This window comes from Periplaneta americana, chromosome 12, assembly GCF_040183065.1.
Source record: "Periplaneta americana isolate PAMFEO1 chromosome 12, P.americana_PAMFEO1_priV1, whole genome shotgun sequence".
Classification (NCBI taxonomy): domain Eukaryota; kingdom Metazoa; phylum Arthropoda; class Insecta; order Blattodea; family Blattidae; genus Periplaneta; species Periplaneta americana.
The window spans coordinates 49,574,121-49,597,075 of NC_091128.1; the positions used below are offsets into that span (position 1 = coordinate 49,574,121).

The 22,955-nt window shown below is 35.9% G+C and overlaps 1 protein-coding gene across 6 annotated transcripts in view; it reads right to left on the reverse strand.

The window, feature by feature from the left end:
- The window catches only part of nej (nejire), a 304,634-nt gene that overhangs the window by 96,936 nt on the left and 184,743 nt on the right, over positions 1 to 22,955 (reverse strand). For all 6 annotated transcript variants that reach the window (XM_069841285.1, XM_069841284.1, XM_069841283.1 and 3 more), the window contains 6 exons: positions 18,864 to 19,052; positions 15,391 to 15,632; positions 13,336 to 13,581; positions 7,038 to 7,586; positions 1,641 to 1,878; positions 5 to 148 (listed from right to left, as the gene is read on the reverse strand). In XM_069841285.1, coding sequence (XP_069697386.1) covers positions 5 to 148; positions 1,641 to 1,878; positions 7,038 to 7,586; positions 13,336 to 13,581; positions 15,391 to 15,632; positions 18,864 to 19,052 — 1,608 coding nt within the window. The remainder of the gene's footprint in view (positions 1 to 4; positions 149 to 1,640; positions 1,879 to 7,037; positions 7,587 to 13,335; positions 13,582 to 15,390; positions 15,633 to 18,863; positions 19,053 to 22,955) is intronic.

A 22,955-nucleotide genomic window follows, 5' to 3' on the forward strand; every position in this document is an offset into this window, starting at 1 on the left:
TTACAACATTTTTTCTTTTTATCTCCACCTGGAGCAGCTTGAATCGGTTCAGGAACAGGTGGCTTGACGTCTGAACTAGCACCAACACCTTCGCCTATACTAGATGTAGACATTGGTGTCATAGGCTCCTCTTTTATAGATGTTTCCTCTGCAAATAATCAGATTGAATACGTAAATATTGTATCCATTCAAATTATGGCAACAATCTGAACCAAAAATATGTAATTTTTGAAGTGAATCAGTCTGCAATTTCACAAAACCCTTCTGATATGCTAATATTTCCTAGATAAACATATATAACTACAGCCCAGACTTTTATGTGAACTATTCCTTCCCAAATATAAATCTAAATGAAACATCACCACGAAAAAGTTACATCCAGATCATTTTTTGTCTGATAAATTACAAGCAACAAAACTGAGGCCACATGAGTTCCACTAAGAACACTGGGGACACTGTAAATCTCAATAAGAAATAAATGGTGAACATTTGAATACCTGAATGTATTTAAAACTAGACAAATGAAGATTGTTTATTAATAATTTATTAATAACAGGGAACAATTTGCTCTGGTGCTGGGGATTGAGCCCAGGACCCCCAGTTCTATACACTGGGTGTTCTACCACTGAGCTATGCTGAGGCTCAAATCCATGGCACTGGCTCGAACTCCACTCCTTTGATATTTCCCTTTTTGGCCTATTTCATATTTTTGACATAGTCCAGCAATGATCGCAAAATCACAGTTAAGCTTTGGGAGCTAAGCATTTCAAACTTTCAATTGCTTCTCCTGCAAAATGTATTCCAAATGACATCCATCATTCTTGCAGTGGACTCTTCAAATCTTCTTCCCAGTAGCCTTGGAAAGTGCATTTTTGTGTTTAGTTGTACTGATATGTTGCGATATGAAATATTTAGCTAGCTACAACAACGTCGCAATGAAAACTGAAAGAAAAATAACCATTAAAAATAATGTTAGACCCGCACTCATTGTTGCCTTGTCAAATAAACACAAGTGATAATTAAAACGCTTACTGTTATACATTTTTGCACGGCAGCACTCATTGTTGCAAAGAGAATATGAATTGACTGAAAGACAATAATATATATTCGGTGAAGTCACTTTCATTGTAGCGCTTATAGAAATAAATTAAAATATACCTGTAGGCAATTTTTAATAATAAATTAATAATAGACAAATAATCAAATAAAGGCAAAAAAAAAAGCATTTATTTTGTAAATTAGGCATTTACATTAAAAAAGGCAGAAAAGGGCAAAATAAAACTGTGATGTTTCAATCACAAAGGTATAATTCGTACAGATTTACTTTCAAAATGAAGACAGATTTAACACATTTAAAAAGGCATTCTGCCAAAGTTCTGATCTCTGGTTATATATTATGTCTGATTTCTACTGACTTGTTGTTTACATTATATTATGATTATCTACTTCAATTTTGTGTGTGTGTGCTGTACTTTGTAAATTTGTAGTGTTTTTGTATCGTAGTTTTACTCCTGGTTGAGTATTTGAGAAGCCGCATGGCCTTAACTCTGCCAGATTAAATAAACCATTATTATTATATACTGTACATCTGAGGCAACTCTGAACAAAAGTAGGCCATTATTTCTAATGCTTCAACTTACCCTTTACTGTGGCTGAGTTGTCGGAGGTGGTGTTGCCCTCATCCATGGGCTCAGTCTTAGGTTCTGTCTTGATTGAGTCTGAAATATTCATCCCCTTTCCCCCGCTTTCACTACGATGGTTCATTTCCACACTGTTATCACTACGTTGTGCTTTCATTTCCATCTTTATGCTATCATCTGGTTCTGATTTAATGTTATCTAATTTACCTTTTGTGGAAGGAGGTGGACTATCATCATCCTGAAATCAAAAATATAAACATGTACTCACGCTAAAAAGCGACTTCATAAAATACATAAGATATCTACTTCACAAATAATTTGTACTCTTAAAAAATTACACAAAGAAAGAGAAATTAAATAAAATTATCACTATTAAGTACGAAAGTACATTATCATATTAAGAGAAAATAATAATAATATAATATAATATTATATTCTACTTCTGAAAAAACAGGCACAGTCTGGTAGCTACCAGATCGACTATTTCAGTCAGGTTTCTTTAAGAAGAAGAAGAAGAAAATCAATACTAGTCCTTGTATACAACGATTTATAATACCATGCAAAAGCAATTGCTATCTAATGTAAGTAGGCCTACACTATTAGCTAGAACGTTATTAAGTGCCCTTGCTGTTCTGCTTTCAAATCAATCCGTTTAAATGTACATAAATCATTGATTCTTCATTCATAACAAAGAAAGTACTGGCTAATAGACTGCAGCGGAGTCAAAATGCGGCAACCTGGCTGCCACCTAAGTTGCTCCCAGGTTCCAGTTATGCAAAAAACATGCTATCGTAATGAAGCATCACTAGCTCCAAAGGCCAACTCATGTTCAATCTAAGTGAAAGCAGGCTCCAGTTATGCAGAAGGCTTGCGATTGCTAATAATGCATCACTGGTTCCTTATGTCAGCTCATGAGTCATCTGGAGTCTTGAGTAAGTCAATACAGTTCTATTCATATTACTATTATTAAATTTTAGTATAAAATGGTATATAGATATAGCTCTTTACAGAGTGTTTATGTACGGGCTATTCCATATGAAATCGATCAGTAAAAAACTTCGCATTTTTTATACCCTAATTTTTTCCCTATTTATACAAGGTGTTGAGAAGAGTGCATTTGTAAAAATATACTATCGAAAGTCAAACGGTTTTCGTATTGTTGAGCGACAAATTTAGCGTATTTTAGAAAAACAAGCCTCTTTCAGTGCTCAGAACTCTGGAACCATTTGCTGCAGAACATTGAATGAGAGCTCATTTTGAAGCTGACATTTGGTAGGTTATGATAAGAAGTAATCCTTATTTTTACTGTATACAGAGAGAGATAATCTGATTTTACCTACTTTTAGGCTTTTTGCCCATTTGTAAAAATGTAAAAAAATATTGAGAAAAAACCTTGCATTATTAAGAGGGATTCGGCATTGTTTGCTTAGTGTCACGGCAATAAGTTTCGAGGGTATTAAATAGGTTATTTTCACACGCCTGGACTTGAACGGCGCAGTACCGCTCACACTGGCCGAGAGTTGAAGATAAGCGAGAGTTGGGAGTCATTTTACTCCTGTGTTTATGAAAACCTGTGATAAAGCTAGCCCAGCCATGCGCTACTAGACGAAACATCACATATTTGTCTCCTGGCCTTGCTTCCCGTGGCTAGATCCTGCCTCACAATCAGCTGGTTAGCTCACGCGCGTACTATTTTCTTTATTTGATATTTTCAATACTTTATCAACGGTGCACCAGTAAAAAATATGTGTTTATTTGTACTTTCAATGCGGAATCTAACCATATATTTTAAAAATATTTTTTTTTTTGTGGGCAAAGGCATCTTAATGAAGAAAAATCTAAATTTCTCCACTTCCATAAAAAGTAAGAAAAACTGTTTACATGTCAATATAAACTTTAACTTTTCAGCATCAAAATAAACCATGATTTTGATCATTGGGTGAAAGGGTTTCGGAGCCACAACAGTTTAAAGTTGCTAATTATATAAAAATACGATAAATTTAAATATTTTTAATTTAAACACTATGAAGTTCTGATGCCTCAAACTTTGCACAAAGCATTGTATCATAGTTGTCTATGGACAGAAAAAGTTTCATTGTATTTAAGAATTGCAAGGTCAATTTTCTCTATATTTCGGTCGATTTGAGATGGAATAGCCCATATGATAATTCGCGCATGCTTGTGTAAAGGGGGTTAAGTCAAATTGTAAGATATGTGAACTTTTCTCCTTTGGTGCTGAACATTAACCCCCTTCTCATAAAATACGGAGCACTGTAACTGCATCATCAATGGAAGAATGACACAAGAAAGAAGTAAGCATGGTGAGTTCAAATCTGTACTTATCCCATTTTAGCCCAATTCATACTTAACCCCTTTTACATGAGAACCTATAAATTATGCGTTAACAAATTCAGCCCCATTGATTAAGATTATGATTAGAATTGGAAGTCAGTTTACCCCAATGCACCTCAGCCTTGGCTTTTTGTGCTCTTTCTAATTATTGACTGAGAAGTTAGATTCTACATCTTTAATTAGATGTATTATCTGCTTCACCAAATCAGAGTTCACTTTTTGTTCAAAGATTAGATATCTTTTTCACTCTGAGGCCTCACAATCCATTAGTAGACGTCTTGTTGTTTCATCAGCTTGTTTACATAAATGACAGTTTGAGTTTCCTCTGAACCTTCCTATTGTTTGAAGGTGTTTTTTGAAAGCACTATGTCCAGTTAGGAAGCAGTCAGCTCTTTTTAATTCAATCTTAATATTGGTGAGATTTATTACTAGGCTTTCTTATTATTATTAGACTGTAGACTTTAGTTCTGGGAATCTTTCTCCATCTTTTATAAGATTCATTTGAAACCCATTTTTGTACAGTGGATTTGGCTTTTACGGCAGGTGGGTTCTGGCCCTATAAACGAGGTCTGAGTTCCTTTCTTGGCCAGAGTGTCAGCTATCTCAATGCCTTTTATCCTTTATGACTACGCACCCAATACAGTTCAACTGCATTGTGGAACGAGACTGTTTAGTTCTTGGTAACATTCTGATACCAATTTTGAAATTCAGCCCCATAGTTCAATGACGATTTCAGAAAAGATCACTAGGTGATAACGTGCCAAGTCATACAACAATCTATAGCCTTGTCAATATACTCCATGAGACAGCAAGCATTATAGATAAATGCAGAAGACTATCTACTGTGGCTCTCCTAAAAATTCGCGGGAAACTTTCGATTATGCAATGGAGAAATTTTTGTAAGTCCCATGAAATGACTATGCAAGTGCAAGGTAATGGAGAGACTCGTCAAGTGTAGGAATGAGCCGCCTGATACATCTGTGCTGTAGTCTGAACAAATATGAATAAAGTTATTCCCAAAATTTCACTAATGTTTCTTTGTAATATTACTTGCTTGACTTGAAGAAAATTTTTCTATCCTATACAGCAAACCTTCGATTTAACAGACAATTTTTGCAGTCTTTTTATTAGATCTATTGTATTTTTAATTTAAAAATGTTATTATTTGTGGTCACAAGCAGAAACATGGCTCATATAGTGAGATAAACTGTAGATCTCTATGACGCGATGATGCAATTTTGCACTATGAAATTGTCATTATGATTTGGTTGCCAGCTGAAGCACACCGTATATTCTGAGGTGAAAATGTGCATTAGTCCTGTATGATGTGGTGATCTGTTATTATGTCAGCATCAGAAAAACGGTAAGTACATTTAATATGTAACATTAATATGCTTAAATTATAGTACTGTTTTAAAAAATGTCTGATTTAATGGACTTTCGATTTGACAGACACTGCCATTAGCACCCCAACGATCCCAACTATCACAATCAACATTGTCTATTTTACCATCACCATCATCTTCAACATCACTTGAACTGGACTGATTGTCATCACAATCGTCTGTACTGTCACTCAAAATGGCTACACTTACTTGAGAATCAGAGTCATTGTCTTCAATTAGTTCAATGTCTGAATCATCACTAAAAGTTTCCCAATCTCCATGCAAGTCTTCATGCATCTCATCGTCGCCCAAAGTCTTGTTGTTGTTTTTTTTTTTTCACTACATGTTTTGTTTTCTTGACAACACTCCCACTCATAGACGCCATTGTGATGAACGAAAAAGCTTGTTGTTGTTTTCTAATGCCAGGCATTTGACAATAAAGTCATTTGACCTCTTGCACTCCAATATTTTTCAAAGATATTGTCATGGTCAGCCACTGACACACAGATTTTGAGATGTTCCGAATCCATTTCTTGATTTGAGTTGCACAATGGACAGTTAGAAGACTGATATATTCCAATTCTATGCAGATGCTTGGCCAAACAGTCACGGCCCGTTGCCAATCTAAATGCAGCTACAGATGATTTGCGTGGTAAATCAGGAATTAACTGTGGATTATGATGCGGAGTGTTCCATTTTTTTCACTTGAGATTGTGTTATCAAATTTTGTTTGTTGAAGTCTAAGTATGTAGATTTAATAAATCTTTTCACAGAGTAATACGTAGATTTAGTAACAGGTCTGTAAGTAGCAGTGCTGCCCTTCTTTGCTAAAGCATCCGCATTCTCGTTTCCCAGGATTCCACAATGGTATGGTATCCATTGGAATATAATTCTTTTATTGAGTGTTATTAATTGAGAGAGAAAAAACTTTTGCAGCCACTTCTAAAATATATTTCAGAGCACAGGAAAAAAATTCTAATTCACACGAAAATAACACCACCACACAGATCGTAATCTCAATAGCATACTGACGCAACATGCATCCCTTGCTCTGAGTTCGGAGTGTTCATAAACATTGTAGGAAACGCTGATATATTTCAGTGGCGGACTAACGCCAACATAGGCGCAGTAATGGTTAAACATCAGAAAATCTAAAAATTTACCATGTTGTAAAGTGCAACCAATAACAAGATGTGCTGCATAATTATCACGTATTTAGACAATTGAATGTCTTTTGAAACTTTACAGTATCTTATTATGTTTTTAATTGTCTTCTTTGCCTACCTACTGTGCCCTTTTTAATTTACATAATTTTTTCATGTTTTAATTGCTTTTTTTTTGTCTGCCAATTTTAAGTATTATAAATATCTAAACATCATAATATGAGTAGCTTAATATCAAAGACGGACATCTGACCTCAATCGAAATTTAGATAGCTGTGGTTTTTATACAATTTTTCATGCTCTTTCCAGTTATAGTTAAACCATATGGAAGCTCTAACACTATATTTATAAAATAAATTGTGTTAAATATTACAAAGAACACTGTGAATTAAAAAAATTACCTCTAGATCAAAACTATGGAGACGACAGATGTCCCTCTTTGATATTAAACTACTCATATGTTCGTGAAATGGGTAAGACAACTCAATTTAACATACCTGGTTTAGAGCTGCAGTGATGGCTGCCATCTGACTCGACATGCTGGATGAGTTACTTCTTACCAAACTAGCACGTTCTGCACTGGACATGCCCTTGCCCAAACTAGCTAGGTGTTGTTGGTGATTCATCGTGGCTGTTGCTGTCGAAGTGGAGTTAGTTGTGGAGTTGGCAGTAGCTGACACTAAATTGCTCTGCATAGATGGCTGTTGTGTTACAACTGTTGTTCCAGGTACTGTAGCCGCCGGTTGTTGAAGTAAACTTGGAGGAACTAATGATGGTGTTGTGACAGCCGTTGATGAAGGGGGCTGAGGAAGATTTCCATTTGTTACATTTGGTGAAGGAGACGGACCACCAGATGTCGAAACGGAGGCAGACGCTTGAACTTGAGAGGAGAGTGAGGAGGTAATCTGCACATCAGACGTTGATGAAGCAGAGGTAGGGGTAGAGACAGGGGGAGGAAGAGGAACTCTATTACCAGAAATTGTCGTCGAGGTTGAAGTAGGAGGAAACTGGTTCTGAAGACCAAATGGTGATGCAGCAGACTGTGACTAGAAACAAAGAGAGGGGGGGAAAAAAAAAAAAAAAAAAAAAAAAGAAAGAAAAGGAAATGTCAGTACAGTTGTTTTTACAATTGCTCACTATTAAATTAGCTACATAAAAATTGCATAACCACTCTGCAAAAATCGTTCAATTCATTTTTACACAAGAATAAGTATAAAGATACAATAATTCTTAATAAGCATGATCATTCTCTCTATTCTATGCTACAGAAATGTACTGTCATGCAGGTCTTCTAAATGTGAGCAGCACAATGTTATGCAAATCTCATTCATTTGCGTTTTTTGAGTTGATTCTGAATCCATGAAGATTATAACTATATTGTAGGAATGGAACATACTCCTAGTGATAGTAAATTTGTCAAAAAATTGTGGTTTATTTAATGACGCTTGCAACTGCCGAGGTTATATCAGCATTGCCAGTGTGCCGGAATTTTGTCCCACAGGAGTTCTTTTACATGCCACTAAATCTAGTGACATGAGCCTGTCGCACTGAAGTACACTTAAATGCCAACGACCTGGGCTGAGATCAAACCTGCAACCTTGGCCACAGAAGGCCAGCGCTATACCAACTGCACCAATCTGTGTTACCTACATTGTAACTGTATTAATATGTAGTACTAAGTATTAATGTAAGTGAACATTTCATTTCGAAACTCAAACTATAACAATGTACATCAATAACAGAACCATTTCTCGTAACAATCATGGCCATCTCTATAATCTCTCCTCAACATAGCAAATCTGTCTCAAAGAATATTCCTACCACTCCTTAACAACATTCCATATTATGTTTTCCTCCTGATTTGCACTCTCTTTTTGCTCTTCCTAATTAACATCCTCATTTCTTTCTTCAAATTGCCATAATATGCAAGATTCTGTTTCTTTCCTCCTCCTCCTCCTTCTTATATCCTGTTGTTCCTAGGTGGAACATAGGGCAGCAGTAAAGTTCCTCCAGTGTAGTCTGTCGCCAGCCATCTGTTTCACCTCTTTCCAGCTTTTCCCACATCTCTCCACTTCCTCCTCTATTGATCGTTTCCATGTTTTTCTAGGCTGTCCTCTCTTCCTTACTCCTTGTGGATTCCAATCAATTGCAGTCTTCTCAATAGCTCCATCTGGCTTTCTCAGCGTGTGGCCTATCCAATTCCATTTTCTTTGTTTTATTTGGTAACATATTTGTGATTGGTTAATTCTTCTCCAGAGTTCTTCATTCGCTATTATTTAAGGCCATCTTATACTTAGAATACGTCTCAGACATCTGTTGACGAACGTCTATATCTTTTTATTTATTACATTCGTAATTTTTCATGTTTCACAACCATAGAGGAGGACTGATTTTACATTTGTGTTAAACAGTCTGAGCTTTGTCTTCAATGAGATGTTGTTATTCCGCCATATGGAATATAGCTGTACAAATGCTCCATTTGCTAGCCGAATACATCTTTTCACATCTTCTTCCGCTCCACCTGTTTTTGTAACCACACTTCCCAGGTATAGAAAAGTATCCACTTCTTCTATTTCTATATCATTTACTGTCAATTTATTTTTATTATTACAATTTACCCTCATCTGTTTTGTCTTAGAGGAATTTATCTTCAATCCAACATTTCCTATTTCCTCTTGTAATTTCTCAACTTTAGCTTCCATATCCCTAAATCTCTGTGCTAGCAAACATATATCATCAGCAAAGTCAAGGTCTTCCAGACGATTGTTAATATCCCATTGAATTCCTCTTTTCCTTTTTCCTATAACCCTTCTCATAGTTCTATCTAACACCATCAGAAACAATGTTGGGGAGAGAACACCCTTGTCTTACTCCAGATTTCGTTTCTATAGTTTCTGAGAGATTACATTCATGTATTATCTGTGCTTTGGAACCTTGGTACATGTCTTTAATAATATTAATAATTTTTGGTGGAATGCCATACTCCTTTAAGGTTTGCCAAATAACATGTCTATTGACAGAGTCAAATGCTCTTTCGAAGTCTATAACTGTTAAGTAGAGTGTATTTTGCCATTCTGCAGATTGTTTTCTTTCCTCCTTACTTACTTACAAATGGCTTTTAGAGAACCAGGAGGTTCATTACTGCCCTCACATAAGCCCACCATCTTGTTAAAATTTATTTTTAAAAAATATATTCGTTTTGAAGATGTTGGCTGCAAAGGAATGAAAAATCATTTAGAAAGGTACATTAAGCCGAAATTCTAGATCACTGGGTCTTTCCTGATCCTTTGGAACATTCCATTTAATGCATGAAAAACTGGCACTGCCACAACCGATTTCATTTCAGCATACCGCACACAAACTCAGCCTTGTATTGAACATACTACTCACACTGAAAACAAAGAAAACGGTTTGATCAGTGTAGTCTTACAGCCGCTTCCACTCCACATTTCTGACAATTTTGAGACGCCACATGTGTATATCCATTAAGTACTTTTTTTATAACAGTTTATAATCCCAGCAATCACTTTTGATGACAATGGTCCCTATCCTGAGAAAGATTAATCCAGTCTCGATGATTACGCACCTCTAGACAGTAAATTTGTTACAAACAAAGACTCCACTATAGAAGACGAGCTGTGTGATCTGATCACTGCAAAGAGAAAGGGTCCGGTGAGGAACAGGAAGAGGAAGATGAAGACGAATCCAAATTGTACAAAATTTTCCCAGGGTATACAATGCATTTACGAAAGTCAAAATTTTCTTTTATGCATATAATATTGGTGAACAAAATAACAGCTGAAAGTGTAAAGGATTCTTTTCGGCCCGGAATGTGAAGTTTCAACAAAACAATTTTCAAAAACTTTCTTCTGCAGAAAAGAAGTAGCTGTAAAAGTACCGTACTTATTTTTATGGAAAAAGTGCACTATTATCACCACCATCATCATCATTATTAAATAGTTTGTCACGTCAGTCATTTTCCCACATCGATTGCCTTTATCATCTCTCTTCAAATATGATGGATGAAATTCCATTGCATTTCCTCTGTTTTAAAAAATGTATTTCAGAAATGAGAAATTAAAATGGAGAGGTAATTCAAATTGAAAGACATAACAGCCAAAGTGGTTAACCCTTTCAGTGTCTCAACTCACAGTAGATGTAGAAAGATATTACAAATTTCTGGCAACCCATATTACAACCAAGAAAATAACCATTATATGCTACTATCATGTTGTCCTGTCCAAGTATTCTTAAAACTCTTGCAACATATTTCTCCTCTTTTGACGTTTGACACATATTTCAGTAATAAATGGGAAAATGTAATAACATATAACAACTTGGAAACACAATTAGGGGAGGATTTTATGTTAAAATAATTTTAAAGAAATTAAAATACAACTGCTGTGATTAACTGGTTAAATAATTTGAAATTAAATTAAGTACTTATAAATTTCATCTGAATATACTTGAGTTCGGATTGTTACTTCTATGGTCTACAAACAATCTGAATTCCATTCTATTCTTGAAGAATCCCTTCTTTGCAATAATGCCACCTTCCTTCGTATTTTCTCGGAATTATTAAAGAAGAAATACAGTACAGTACTTTCTTTTGCTGTCTGTGACATACGCAGTGGCTCATCTATAACTTTTGCTTTGTTCATCCTGCTTAAGGGTTTTCCATGGTTTTCCTAAGGCGCTAAGACAAATGTCGGGATGAGCCCTAAAAGAAATGGGCCACGGACCTGCGCTCATATCCCCATGACCCCTTTAACTACACTTACTTACTTACTTACAAATGGCTTTTAAGGAACCCGAAGGTTCATTGCCGCCCTCACATAAGCCCGCCATCGGTCCCTATCCTGTGCAAGATTAATCCAGTCTCTATCATCATACCCCACCTCCCTCAAATCCATTTTAATATTATCCTCCCATCTACGTCTCGGCCTCCCTAAAGGTCTTTTTCCCTCCGGTCTCCCAACTAACACTCTATATGCATTTCTGGATTCACCCATACGTGCTACATGCCCTGCCCATCTCAAACGTCTGGATTTAATGTTCCTAATTATGTCAGGTGAAGAATACAATGCGTGCAGTTCTGTGTTGTGTAACTTTCTCCATTCTCCTGTAACTTCATCCCGCTTAGCCCCAAATATTTTCCTTATCACCTTATTCTCAAACACCCTGAACCTATGTTCCTCTCTCAGAGTGAAAGTCCAAGTTTCACAACCATACAGAAGAACCGGTAATATAACTGTTTTATAAATTCTAACTTTCAGATTTTTGGACAGCAGACTGGATGATAAGAGCTTCGCAACCGAATAATAACACGCATTTCCCATATTTATTCTGCGTTTAATTTCCTCCCGAGTGTCATTTATATTTGTTACTGTTGCTCCAAGATATTTGAATTTTTCCACCTCTTCGAAGGATAAATCTCCAATTTTTATATTTCCATTTCGTACAATATTCTGGTCACGAGACATAATCATATACTTTGTCTTTTTGGGATTTACTTCCAAACCGATCGCTCTACTTGCTTCAAGTAAAATTTCCGTGTTTTCCCTAATCGTTTGTGTATTTTCTCCTAACATATTCACGTCATCCGCATAGACAAGAAGCTGATGTAACCCGTTCAATTCCAAACCCTGCCTGTTATCCTGAACTTTCCTACACTAAATTAATTAATAATTACATCTCTCCCTGGCTATCTCTTCATAATTGAGTCACCATAAAGCCAAATGGTTGGTCTCTAAATTGAGACGATTCAACAAGGCTCAAGACAATCAATCACCTCCTACCTAATAGCCAAATTAGCTAGTCTCTTATATGAGACAACTCATCCTGCCTAAGGTATTCCGTAGTTTTCCTAAGGCGTAAGACAAATGTCGGCATGAGCCCTAAAAGAAATGGGCAACGGACCTATATGCCCTTCCCCATATATTCCCCCTTTTCTAGCAAACGACGTAACGAGTTCAGAACCTATAAATTATGTATCAAATGTGCGAGGGCACTCATTTAGTCGCAATGCGAAAGGACAGGGAACCTTTCAAATTGCAGATTCAGAATTCACGGTGCTCTTTCTGACGGCCTTCGCCTGCCTAGTCATCGAACAACAGATGACAGAGTCTTCACGACTCCACTTGCACTGCGAAATGGCAAAGTCCCTTTCAGCGTGTAACACAACACCTGCCATCCTAACGGAAAACAAACGAGTCTTCTAGACTCTTCTTGCACTGCGAAATGACACAGTTCATTTCAATGTGCAGATTTACACCAGCCATTTCTTCCTCGTCCCATCCCGTGATCACTTTGATCACATTTCCATCCCCTCGCGTATGTGGTACCTAAGAGGTTACACCCATTTTCGGTTTTTCCCCTTCAAAATTTTCTAGAACTCCTTCAGTGGAGCAGCGTAATCCAGAGTGAGACTAGTGGCCAACAGGCTTGGAGCTCACATATTTAGTTTCTTACAGCCCCCAAGTCCCTGCAAGGACGCGTTTTGCGTACCTTTTAAATCTGTCCTCCCAATTCTCCTCTTTCAATTCAATTCAATTCTCGAAGAGTTTAATTGATATTAGGAAATTTAAATATGAACTATTTCTAGATGTAAAGAGAGAGAGAGTATACTAATGCTACGTTTGTTTAATATATTGTACGTAAGTAACTTAAAATTAACGATAAACTTATCTCCTCAATTTGAAAACATCATACAAATTACCATGTATCCTACTTTACATAATAGAACTTGTTAGATTTCGAACTCCAACTTTTATATGCTTCACACTCAATACATACCTGTGTTTGAACAGTACTTGAGTTGGCTGCTGCAGCTGCTACCGCAAGACGAGTCTTTATCAAGTCTGGGAACTGATGCTGCTGCTGTTGTTGCTGACTAGGAGCAGCAGGACTGCTGGGAACTCCACCAGCACTGACACCACCACTCCCCGTAGTCCCAACACTACTGTTGGCTGCATATTGACCAGCTGCTGCTACATTGGTAGCCGATGTGGCAGAAGCCATTGTCATATTAGGTGGTGGACCCTGTAAATTAAAACAATCCTATAAGATTTGCAGCTCTTGAATGTGGCAGTACTCGTTAAATATAACAAAAAAAATATATACATATATATTTATTACAATTCTAAGAATGAAACATAATACAGTATCACATGCATAAAAATCATGAACTGTTAATATATTTTGTACATTATGATGTAAATATAATTCAAAATCAAAATAATTGGATTTTTTTTTTTTTGCGAGCTAAACAAATAAAAGCAAACAAGTATTCTTGAAAAAGATTAAACAAAGTTCTTGCCAATGGTTTAAAATGAATCAAATTAATTAAAATAATAAAAATGTAAAGAAAGAAAATGATTATATAAAAGTAAAAGGGAAATAAAGTCTATGCTTCTCGTTATACAAGTACAGTACAACCCCTTTTCAACAAGGAGACTAATTATTATATTTTCCTTAAATGCAGGTTCTTCCTAAAAGAGGTTTTCACTTAATACCGGTATAAGAAAGGATAAGCTGAAAGTATAAATGAAAGACTCTTACAGGTCCGTCCTAGGTGCACATGCTTGTGTTATGTGTTGTTTGAAGCTCTGGTCCAAGAGCTACACCAAAAACTATTTAATGTTACACAGAGCAGTATTCACAGCGGGTATGTGCTGTGATTTGCGAGTGCAATGTAATTGTATGAGCGGAATGCATATGTTAGCTGCTGCATGTATTATTAAGTCTTAAACATTAATTTGAAGTATTGCAATGAGTTCGGAATTGTGTGTTATTAAAACTTTATTATTAAATCCATTTTCCCGAAGGACTATTCAACAGAAGACAGACATTATAGAGAATATGTGCTCAATACAACAATATGCATTGGTTGGCAGGGTCGAAAAAACTAAATAAACTATTTGTTGGCCATGTTTGTTATATTATATCGAACTTCTACATCTGATAGGCAAATATGGTCCATGACTCATAATGATTTCATAATTATAAAATAAATTATTTATGTGGGTCTGATTATTTTTATTAATTATGAATTATTATATCCTCCCATCTTCCCCTGTGAATAAAAGAGCAAGCCCAACTTTCGTGACTAGCATTCGCCCCTGATATCCATTACATTTATTATTAGCACACACTAAAAATAAACTTTTGTAAACATACAATATACTTCCACAAAATTACAATAACATCAATAATGTATTCTGAGTGCTATAATTAATTTACAATTTTCATAAGCAAACATAATAACATTTCTACAAACAAACTTTCAATCAAGACAGCAATGCATATTTTTGATTGCAAAGTATTGCTGCTAGTGCCACACTGGTGTGACCATACCTTTTACAGAAATCAATCACAAATATTTGAAATATGTTCGAAATATTGCTGAATGGGTTGCAAATTCGCAAATGCATTAAAATGCATTCCTTAGAATCAAGATTTTTGTTAAAGCTGGATTGCTTAAAAGTAGGAATCAATTACATTGTTTTTACAGTAGTTCTGTTAGGTTTACTGAAATCATTCCTTAAAAATAAGACTGTTGAAACGGAGTTTTACTGTAACTCTATAACAATGATTGATTGTCCACAAATAGGGGAAGGGGGACCAGTGTCGAAACTACTCTTTCAATATTACGAGACAAACTACTTTCAGGTGGTGTCTACATACGAACTACGGTAGTATTCTGAACTCTCTACCTGCAGAATATTTATGAATTCTCATGGCAAACACATTCATTTTGAACAATTGAAGAAGTCTTTGTAGCAGATTAAAAAGAGAAAAGAAATAAAAAAAGTCAACCAGCAATTTAGCCTACTTAATTTCCATACTTACTTGTGACAAAGGCTGGCCAAATGGTGACAGTCCTGGACCAGAAACTGTCACAATGCTCCCTGGGGGTCCCTGGGGTGTACTGGCAGTACTATTTGGACTAGGTCCAGGAGGACCAACCACTAAATGCTGCTGTTGTTGTGACTGTTGTTGCTGTTGGGACTGTTGTGGTGGTTGACCAGGTTGTGGCGTAAATTGCATACGATTTGGTTGTGGTCCTAAGCCAGGAAGTCCATGACTCATACCTGTAAATTGTATAAAATAAGCATTGAATGCAGTACAGTATTCGTACCTTTTCTACACGATGGTAAGAAAAAAAAGGGACTAATATTTTGAGAGAAAATAGTATGAATGAAAACAAGAAAAAAAAAAAAGGTCTAATAAATATGGGTCCAAAAATTAATATTTTTGAAGAAACGAGGACTATGAAATTGATACTGTAATAGCAGCATAACTTTTAATGTGAGATCTTCAATAGTTTCTTTTCTGGCTGGTCATGATAAAATCTTTGAAAAATATTGGAGTGCAAGAGGTCAAATGACTTTATTGTCAAACGCCTGGCATTAGAAAACAACAACATAGTTTCTTTTCAGATGTCACATCTTACTCTTTTGTCTACTCCAACGCAATAAGAAACAAGCAAAGAGCTCACATTAGAAGATATGCTATTGTTCCAATACTAACTTCACAGTCCTTGTTTGTTCAAAGATCTAATTTTAGAAGCATATTTATTTTTTTTTAATATTGTTTTTACGAATACTATTTCCTCTGAAAATATCAGACACTTGTTTCTTAACACCTTATATAAGGCATTGGAGATGATAATGCTGAACTCGACAATGATATATTTTTTGAGCAGAAATGAACAACTTTAATTATAAAGACTCAGCAGTTAAGATTGCCTTTACTATGCGAAATAGGGATGAATCCTCTGTTTGAGCAACTGCTTACTTCATTTTGTCGTAACAGTGGAAGAACAGTCGTCAAGCTTGCAATTACTATTCACTACAACTCATATTTACCAGGTCCAGTGGATATAACTGCACAAATAACTATGACAGCTGTGTAGTGACTAAATGATTGAACCCTTTGGCAGAGAGAGCATCAAGATAAGTGTGCTGGTAGACCTTTGCAGGTGCTAACACTAGAAAACAACTCTCATAAGGAGAGAAAGTGTTTAATAACAAGTGATTGAAAGTGAAGGAAATATCAGAAAGGTTGGGACTATCATTCATGAACATCTTCACATAGGTTCCACAACTATGCTCTCCAATGTAGAAAGAGCATTGAGTGATCTGTTGTGAAGAGTTTTTGGGGCATACAGAGGAAAATGCTAGAATGCATTGTCCTTGAGGGACGAAACTATGGTCTGTCAAAAAGAGAACTGGTGGAATGGCGAAAACCAGATGAAGCTCCCTAGAAAGGCCAAGGTCACTCAGTCAACCAGGAAAGTCATGACGACAATCTTTTGGGAGTATGGGCGAATCTTGTTGATAGATTTTAAAGAAAAGAACATGATACAAAACTGAGAATACTATGCTAGCCTGCTGCACAAGCTACAAGTCTCTATCAAACAAAAAACAGAAAAGCTGTGGAAAGCTGAGTTGCAGTATGTTCACGACAACACTCAAGTCCACACAGCTGCTGTTACGAAGAATGCAGTGAAGAAGTGGGCTTCCCACCCAACAGTTTAGATCTTGCCCCAAGTAACTACAGTAGAACTTGGTTATAACGACATCCAAGGGACCTTAAAATCATGTTGTTATAAACGAGTGTCGTAGTAACTGAGATTAATATTATCAATCTATAGCTAGACCACTTAGAAAAGGCAGCTATGGCGGAAATCTAAATCATTTCCTTCTCCCATACTCGCTGCGTGTTCCCCTCTGTGCATTCCCCGACGTCGATCACCAATCACAATCTGTGTCTTAAACCAAGTTGGCGGTACTAAGCCGTTATTATCGTGACTCTCATAGGATTACGTTGTTTACTTCCGCTTCAACAGTACACTTCTGGTCAAAATATTTGTCCTCTATTTTCCGCACATGCTAACATAATTTCCTCCATTTTTCGGGGAATATTCATCCATGAGTTTATGATCAAACAATATTTCTCACGTAAAGACATGCCGATACTCTGGTTATAACTTAAACATACAGCTCTATTACTAGTATTCATTTACTTATTTTATACTACCACTTCACTTCACTTTGGCGCAACTGTACTCCCTACGAACTCAGCATTCGCCATGAAAAGAACTGTGGGAGGGGAGATTAGCGCATGCGCATTACAACTGCATTTACAAAGTGGTATCCCTATAGTGAGGTGGAAAATGAAAAATAACAAACTTAATTAGGCTTATTTTAGATTTATGTAATCACTTTTAAGCCTAACATGAACATAATAAAATACATGTACAATTATAAGTACAATATTGTGTATTAAAACAGCTTGTTCAGTACTTATCAAACTTCTTTACTTAGGAGTGAAGTATTCAGTCATTTTACACTGTTGTCTCCTACTTGCCCAATACACACTTTCTAAATTAGGTTCTACGAGTATGTTCATTATTTCAGTTACAATTTCACTGCTCCCTCCCCTAGCTTCGATCCATTCTGCTCAAATGCAGCAACAATTTTATCGCTCTTCCAAATCGTTTGGATTGTGAAATTCAGTAGACCAAACTCACGACACATGTAAGATTTTTTAATCCCATTCTCAATTTGATGAATCACTTTAACTTTTTCTTCCAATGTTAAAAATTTTCTTTTAGTGGCCATACTGCGTTAAAATGCGTGCACATAGTGAAAACTTCCTTTCGAAATTGATCGCACGTAGGTACCGTTAATACCGTATGCATTTGGGCGGGTTACAATGGGGCATCACAGGGGTCTATGATAGAAGGGGACAGTAAAAAATTTGCTAGGTTACCAGATTTCAACAAAATATATCTTAAAATACTTTGATTCTTAGAAAATCATATTCCAAACTGAGGTTGAAAATGGCGTCATATGCGAGGTAGATGCTTTATACATTTGTCGTATTAAGCAAGGTAGAAAAGCTTATGTCTTATAGAGAATTAGTTGGGACCACAGAATATTTGACGTTATAGACGAGGTATCGCACAAAACGAGGTCGCTATAACCAAGTTCTACTGTACTTTCTGTTCTCCAAACTCAAGTCAGACCTTCGAGGAAACAAATTTAATAGTGTTGAATAGATCGTGGAAGCAGTTTGTGAATATTTTGCAGGAAATGCTTCCATTTTTTCATGGGCACAGAAATGCTAATTCAAAGGTGTGAAAAGTGTGTTGCACTAAAGGGAGGCTATAGTGAAAAGTAAAATGGATTTTTTGTTTTGGTGCTCTTGCAACACTGTTAGGTGGTGAGTGTGCTATATTACAGGCATTTAAAAATAAATACTGATAAATGTATGAAATTCCAAAACAAAGATGAGGACGAACAACTGAAATTTACCTGGAGAATGGCTGGGAAGGCCCGTTGGAGTTGTCTGCATATTAGGTGCAGTTCCAACAGTGCGTGTAGGAACAGAGCCAGGAACTCCAGGTCTCATTTGTGGCTGTTGTTGAACCTGCTGCACCTGCTGCTGTTGCTGCTGCTGTTGCTGCTGAAGCTGTTGTTCTTTGCGTTTTTGTCTTTTTTCCTCTAAAAAGAAAATTGGGGAATAATATGGAAATGTTTCATATACAGTTTTCTGAAAATTAGTTTTGTATTAAAATAATTAGAAAAACTGAAGTGTCTGCAAAGAGATATGATAAAGAAGGCAATAATGAATTATCATTCAGGTAATTTAAAAATAATGTTCACCGTCACCAGGAACTCGGATGAGGGAAGGAACCGAGATCAAACTTTTTTTCATTAGAAAAAGGGTATCCAAAATCAACTTTTTTCATTACATAAAGGGTATCCAAAATCAAACTTTTTTCATTACATAAAGGGTATCTGAATGTAACTTCTGGTGTCATGTGAAGTAATGGGAATAATGAATGACCCATGTTTGTGCAGGAGTGTAACATGTACACAATCAGCAGTGACAGGATGAAGTTTGTGTAGCTGTTACTCGCACAACTGGCATTCAAAATGTGTGCTACTCCTGTCAGCTATGAGACATGCTCAGTGTCAAGATTTTTCCTAGTCAAAAACTGTACAGCAGTCGAAATCCATAGCCAACTCGAAATTTGTAATTCACAGGATGCTAAATTCTCTGTTGCCATCCTTCTATCACTATCAACAATTATGAACTGAAAGGTGGCAGTAGCTGCAAAATCATATTTCTCTTGAATGAATAATAGAACTAAATGCTGATTTGGGGCCCTTCAGACTGCATCATGTATTGCATTCTGTTGAGCCCCACTCATGGGACACCAGGAGGCAGCTCTGATATTTTGAATGGAATGATGGAAATTCTTTTTCATATTTTGGTTCTCCTCAACAAATTGGACAATTGTGAGGTCTTAAGAAATTACAGTTGTTTGAAAATAATAGACACCTAGAAAAACCTCAATTGGACCCTGTTTGTCTGTGAATCCAGGCAGCTGGTGTGAAAATCTGATGCTCTAGACCAAGCCTGTCCAAGGGAGCTGCCCCTAACTGGCTCTCGGAGCACGGGAGCAGAAAGCAAATGGACGAGAGCACGAAGATGAGTGCAGTGACAGACTGAAGCTCAGTGGAGCGGCTTTTATTTAGGTCTATATTTTCAAATTAATGCTTCTCAGATAACAATTGTTGTTAGTTTAAGTGTATGTGCAACAAGAATTCCTCTAAACATTTAATATGCCAATTAGTGTTATACTTGAGAATGTGTCCTTGCATGTACCAAAATAAACAAAATAATAAGATTATTTTAATTCAGAAATTATAGAATACTTTACATGTAAAGATAATTTCTCTTGACTACAAAAAATTCCATGAGATTACACTACATGTGTGTCTGTGCTATGAGACGTTAAATATCTGGACATACAGACTTACAAGGCAGAGAATAAAAATCACAGGCACGTAAACAATGCCAGCATGCCAAGATTACAGTATGCCAGCATCTCTAATAGCTAAAATTAGTCATCAGACTTGCTAAACATTATTATTGTTGCAACTATTAATAAAAACGAAATATCAGAAACATTATTAACTTATTATTATTATTACTCAGAATTAAATTTGCCTCATTTAAGAAGGCTTTCTCAAGATCCTCAGGTCCACTGCTGTGGAGTAACAGCATGTCTGACTGCAAAATGAGAGGGCCCAAGTTCAAATCCTGATTGGGTAAGTTATCTGGATGAGATTTTTTCTGGGGTTTCTCTCAATCCATTAAGAACAAATGCTAGGTAACTTTCGGCAGAGGATCCTGGACTCATTTCACTGGCATTATCATCTTCATCTTACTCAGACGCTAGATAATCATAGCAGTCAATAAAGCACCGTAAAATAAACCAATTAAAAGAAAAGATCCTGAGTCATTACGACCAAATCATAGGTATTACTCGCAGCATGTTTATTTTTATAATGACACTTCACATTATATTGGCCACGAAAGTCTATATATCAGACATCTCAATCGTTCATCTACTTGAAGAAAGAAATATTTTTCTTTCCTATCTATATCCTGGATAAAGGAACCTGTGTGTCTCCTCTCCATTCTGCATTGTTCGGGTCCACATTATTAGAGTGATCGGTGTTTAGAAAATACCATTGGGCATGTAAACGTTTTCTTAGCAGGTGTCCCCCGTCTTTCTACTATAATTTAAATAAGTTGTATTGTATTGTATTTATTAACATTTCATGGTATTCATACATGCTTACAGCTAGAATATGAAACAAGTCAAAAAACTTAATATTATTATAAAGTCTTAATTTAATAGTCACAGTCTAGATGAAATATATACAGACGAGATTTACAATATAGTATACTAGTACAACACAAAGTTTTAGTATCAATTTCATGAAGTGTTATTGAATGTCATGAATTCACCTACAGAATAGAAGGCGTGAGAATTTTAGTACTTCTTCAATTTGGCCCTAAATAATCTTATGTTTTGACTTTCATTTTTTATATCGATAGGGAGGCTATTAAAAATTTTTACTGCCATATAATGCACTCCTTTTTGATATTACAATAGACTTGTCGATGGAGGATGAAAGTCATTTTTTTGATGTGTATTTATGCTATGAACTGTTGAATTAGTTACAAAGTTTTCACAATTACATACGAGGAAGATTATTAATGAAAAGATATACTGACAACCCATGGGCATTATTTGTAGTTTTTTTTAAATAGTCCTACACGATTCCCTAGATTTGGCACATACCATTATTCTAATTACTCTTTTTTGTAATAGAAATATACTGTTACTATCTGTGAAATTTCCCCAGAATATTATTCCAAAACTCATTACCGAGTGGAAGTATGCAAAGTATATTGTTTTTAAGGTATTGATATTTACTATCTTTTGCATAGATCTAATAGCAAAACAAGCTGAATTTAGTTTGGGGGTAATTTCTTTAATATGATTTTTCCAATTTAACACATTATCGATTTTAAGCCAAGAAATTTAGTTGTTATTGTTTCTAATAGGGATCTATTGTTAATTATTGCGCTAGAAATTTGCGATGTTGAATTTGCACAGAATTTAAATTGAATTATGTTAGTTTTGTTACAATTTAATACCAATTTATTGACTGAGAACCAGTCACATATTTTGAAGAGAATTTCCTCTGTTGAAGATTGGAATGTGTTGGAGTTATTGGCTGTAATTACTATATTTGTGTCATCTGCAAATAATATGGGATGAACCTACATCTTTTATTAGGGGGGCAAGATCATTTATAAACACTAGAAAAAGTAGGGGAAATAATATTGATCCTTGAGGAATTCCATTATTAATAGTTCCCCATGTCGATGCAGTTATTTGCGTATTTTCTAACATATATAAAATAACAGAAATATATCTATTCCATTTATTCGGTTATTGGAAATAAAGTAACATGTAAGCCTAAATCTATTTATAATATAAAGCATTTATATTTGAAGTACTACTTACAGTGTATTTAGATTTACTTATATTGTTTTATATACGTTAGAAAATACTTATTTTAGTTATATTACAAAGAGGTGGGGGCGGGGGGGGGGGAGCGTATGGCCTCTAAGAAGACGTCTATATACACAATAGTATTTTTTTTAACTCCAAACGCTCTATATATGATGCAAATTGTACAATGTACTACATCCACCACATCACGACTCTACACTGCAGGCAGCAATACTATGATACTCTCTGCACTGCCTTGTCTCTATGCACTCGCTGAGTATGGCTGCTCAAGACCACACAATCACTACGGGCCGTATTCATAGACATTCTTAGCCCGGGCTTCTGGTGGATGATCAGCGAACTAACGCTTTTCGTATTCATAAACCAGTGTTAGCGATATATGATATGAATCCTGTACAAGTAACCCGTCGATAGCCAGAGCTATTCCAATATTAATCTGCAACAGCAACTTTCCGATAACCATCTATTCATAAGGTAAACGGCAGCTTTCAAAACACAGTTA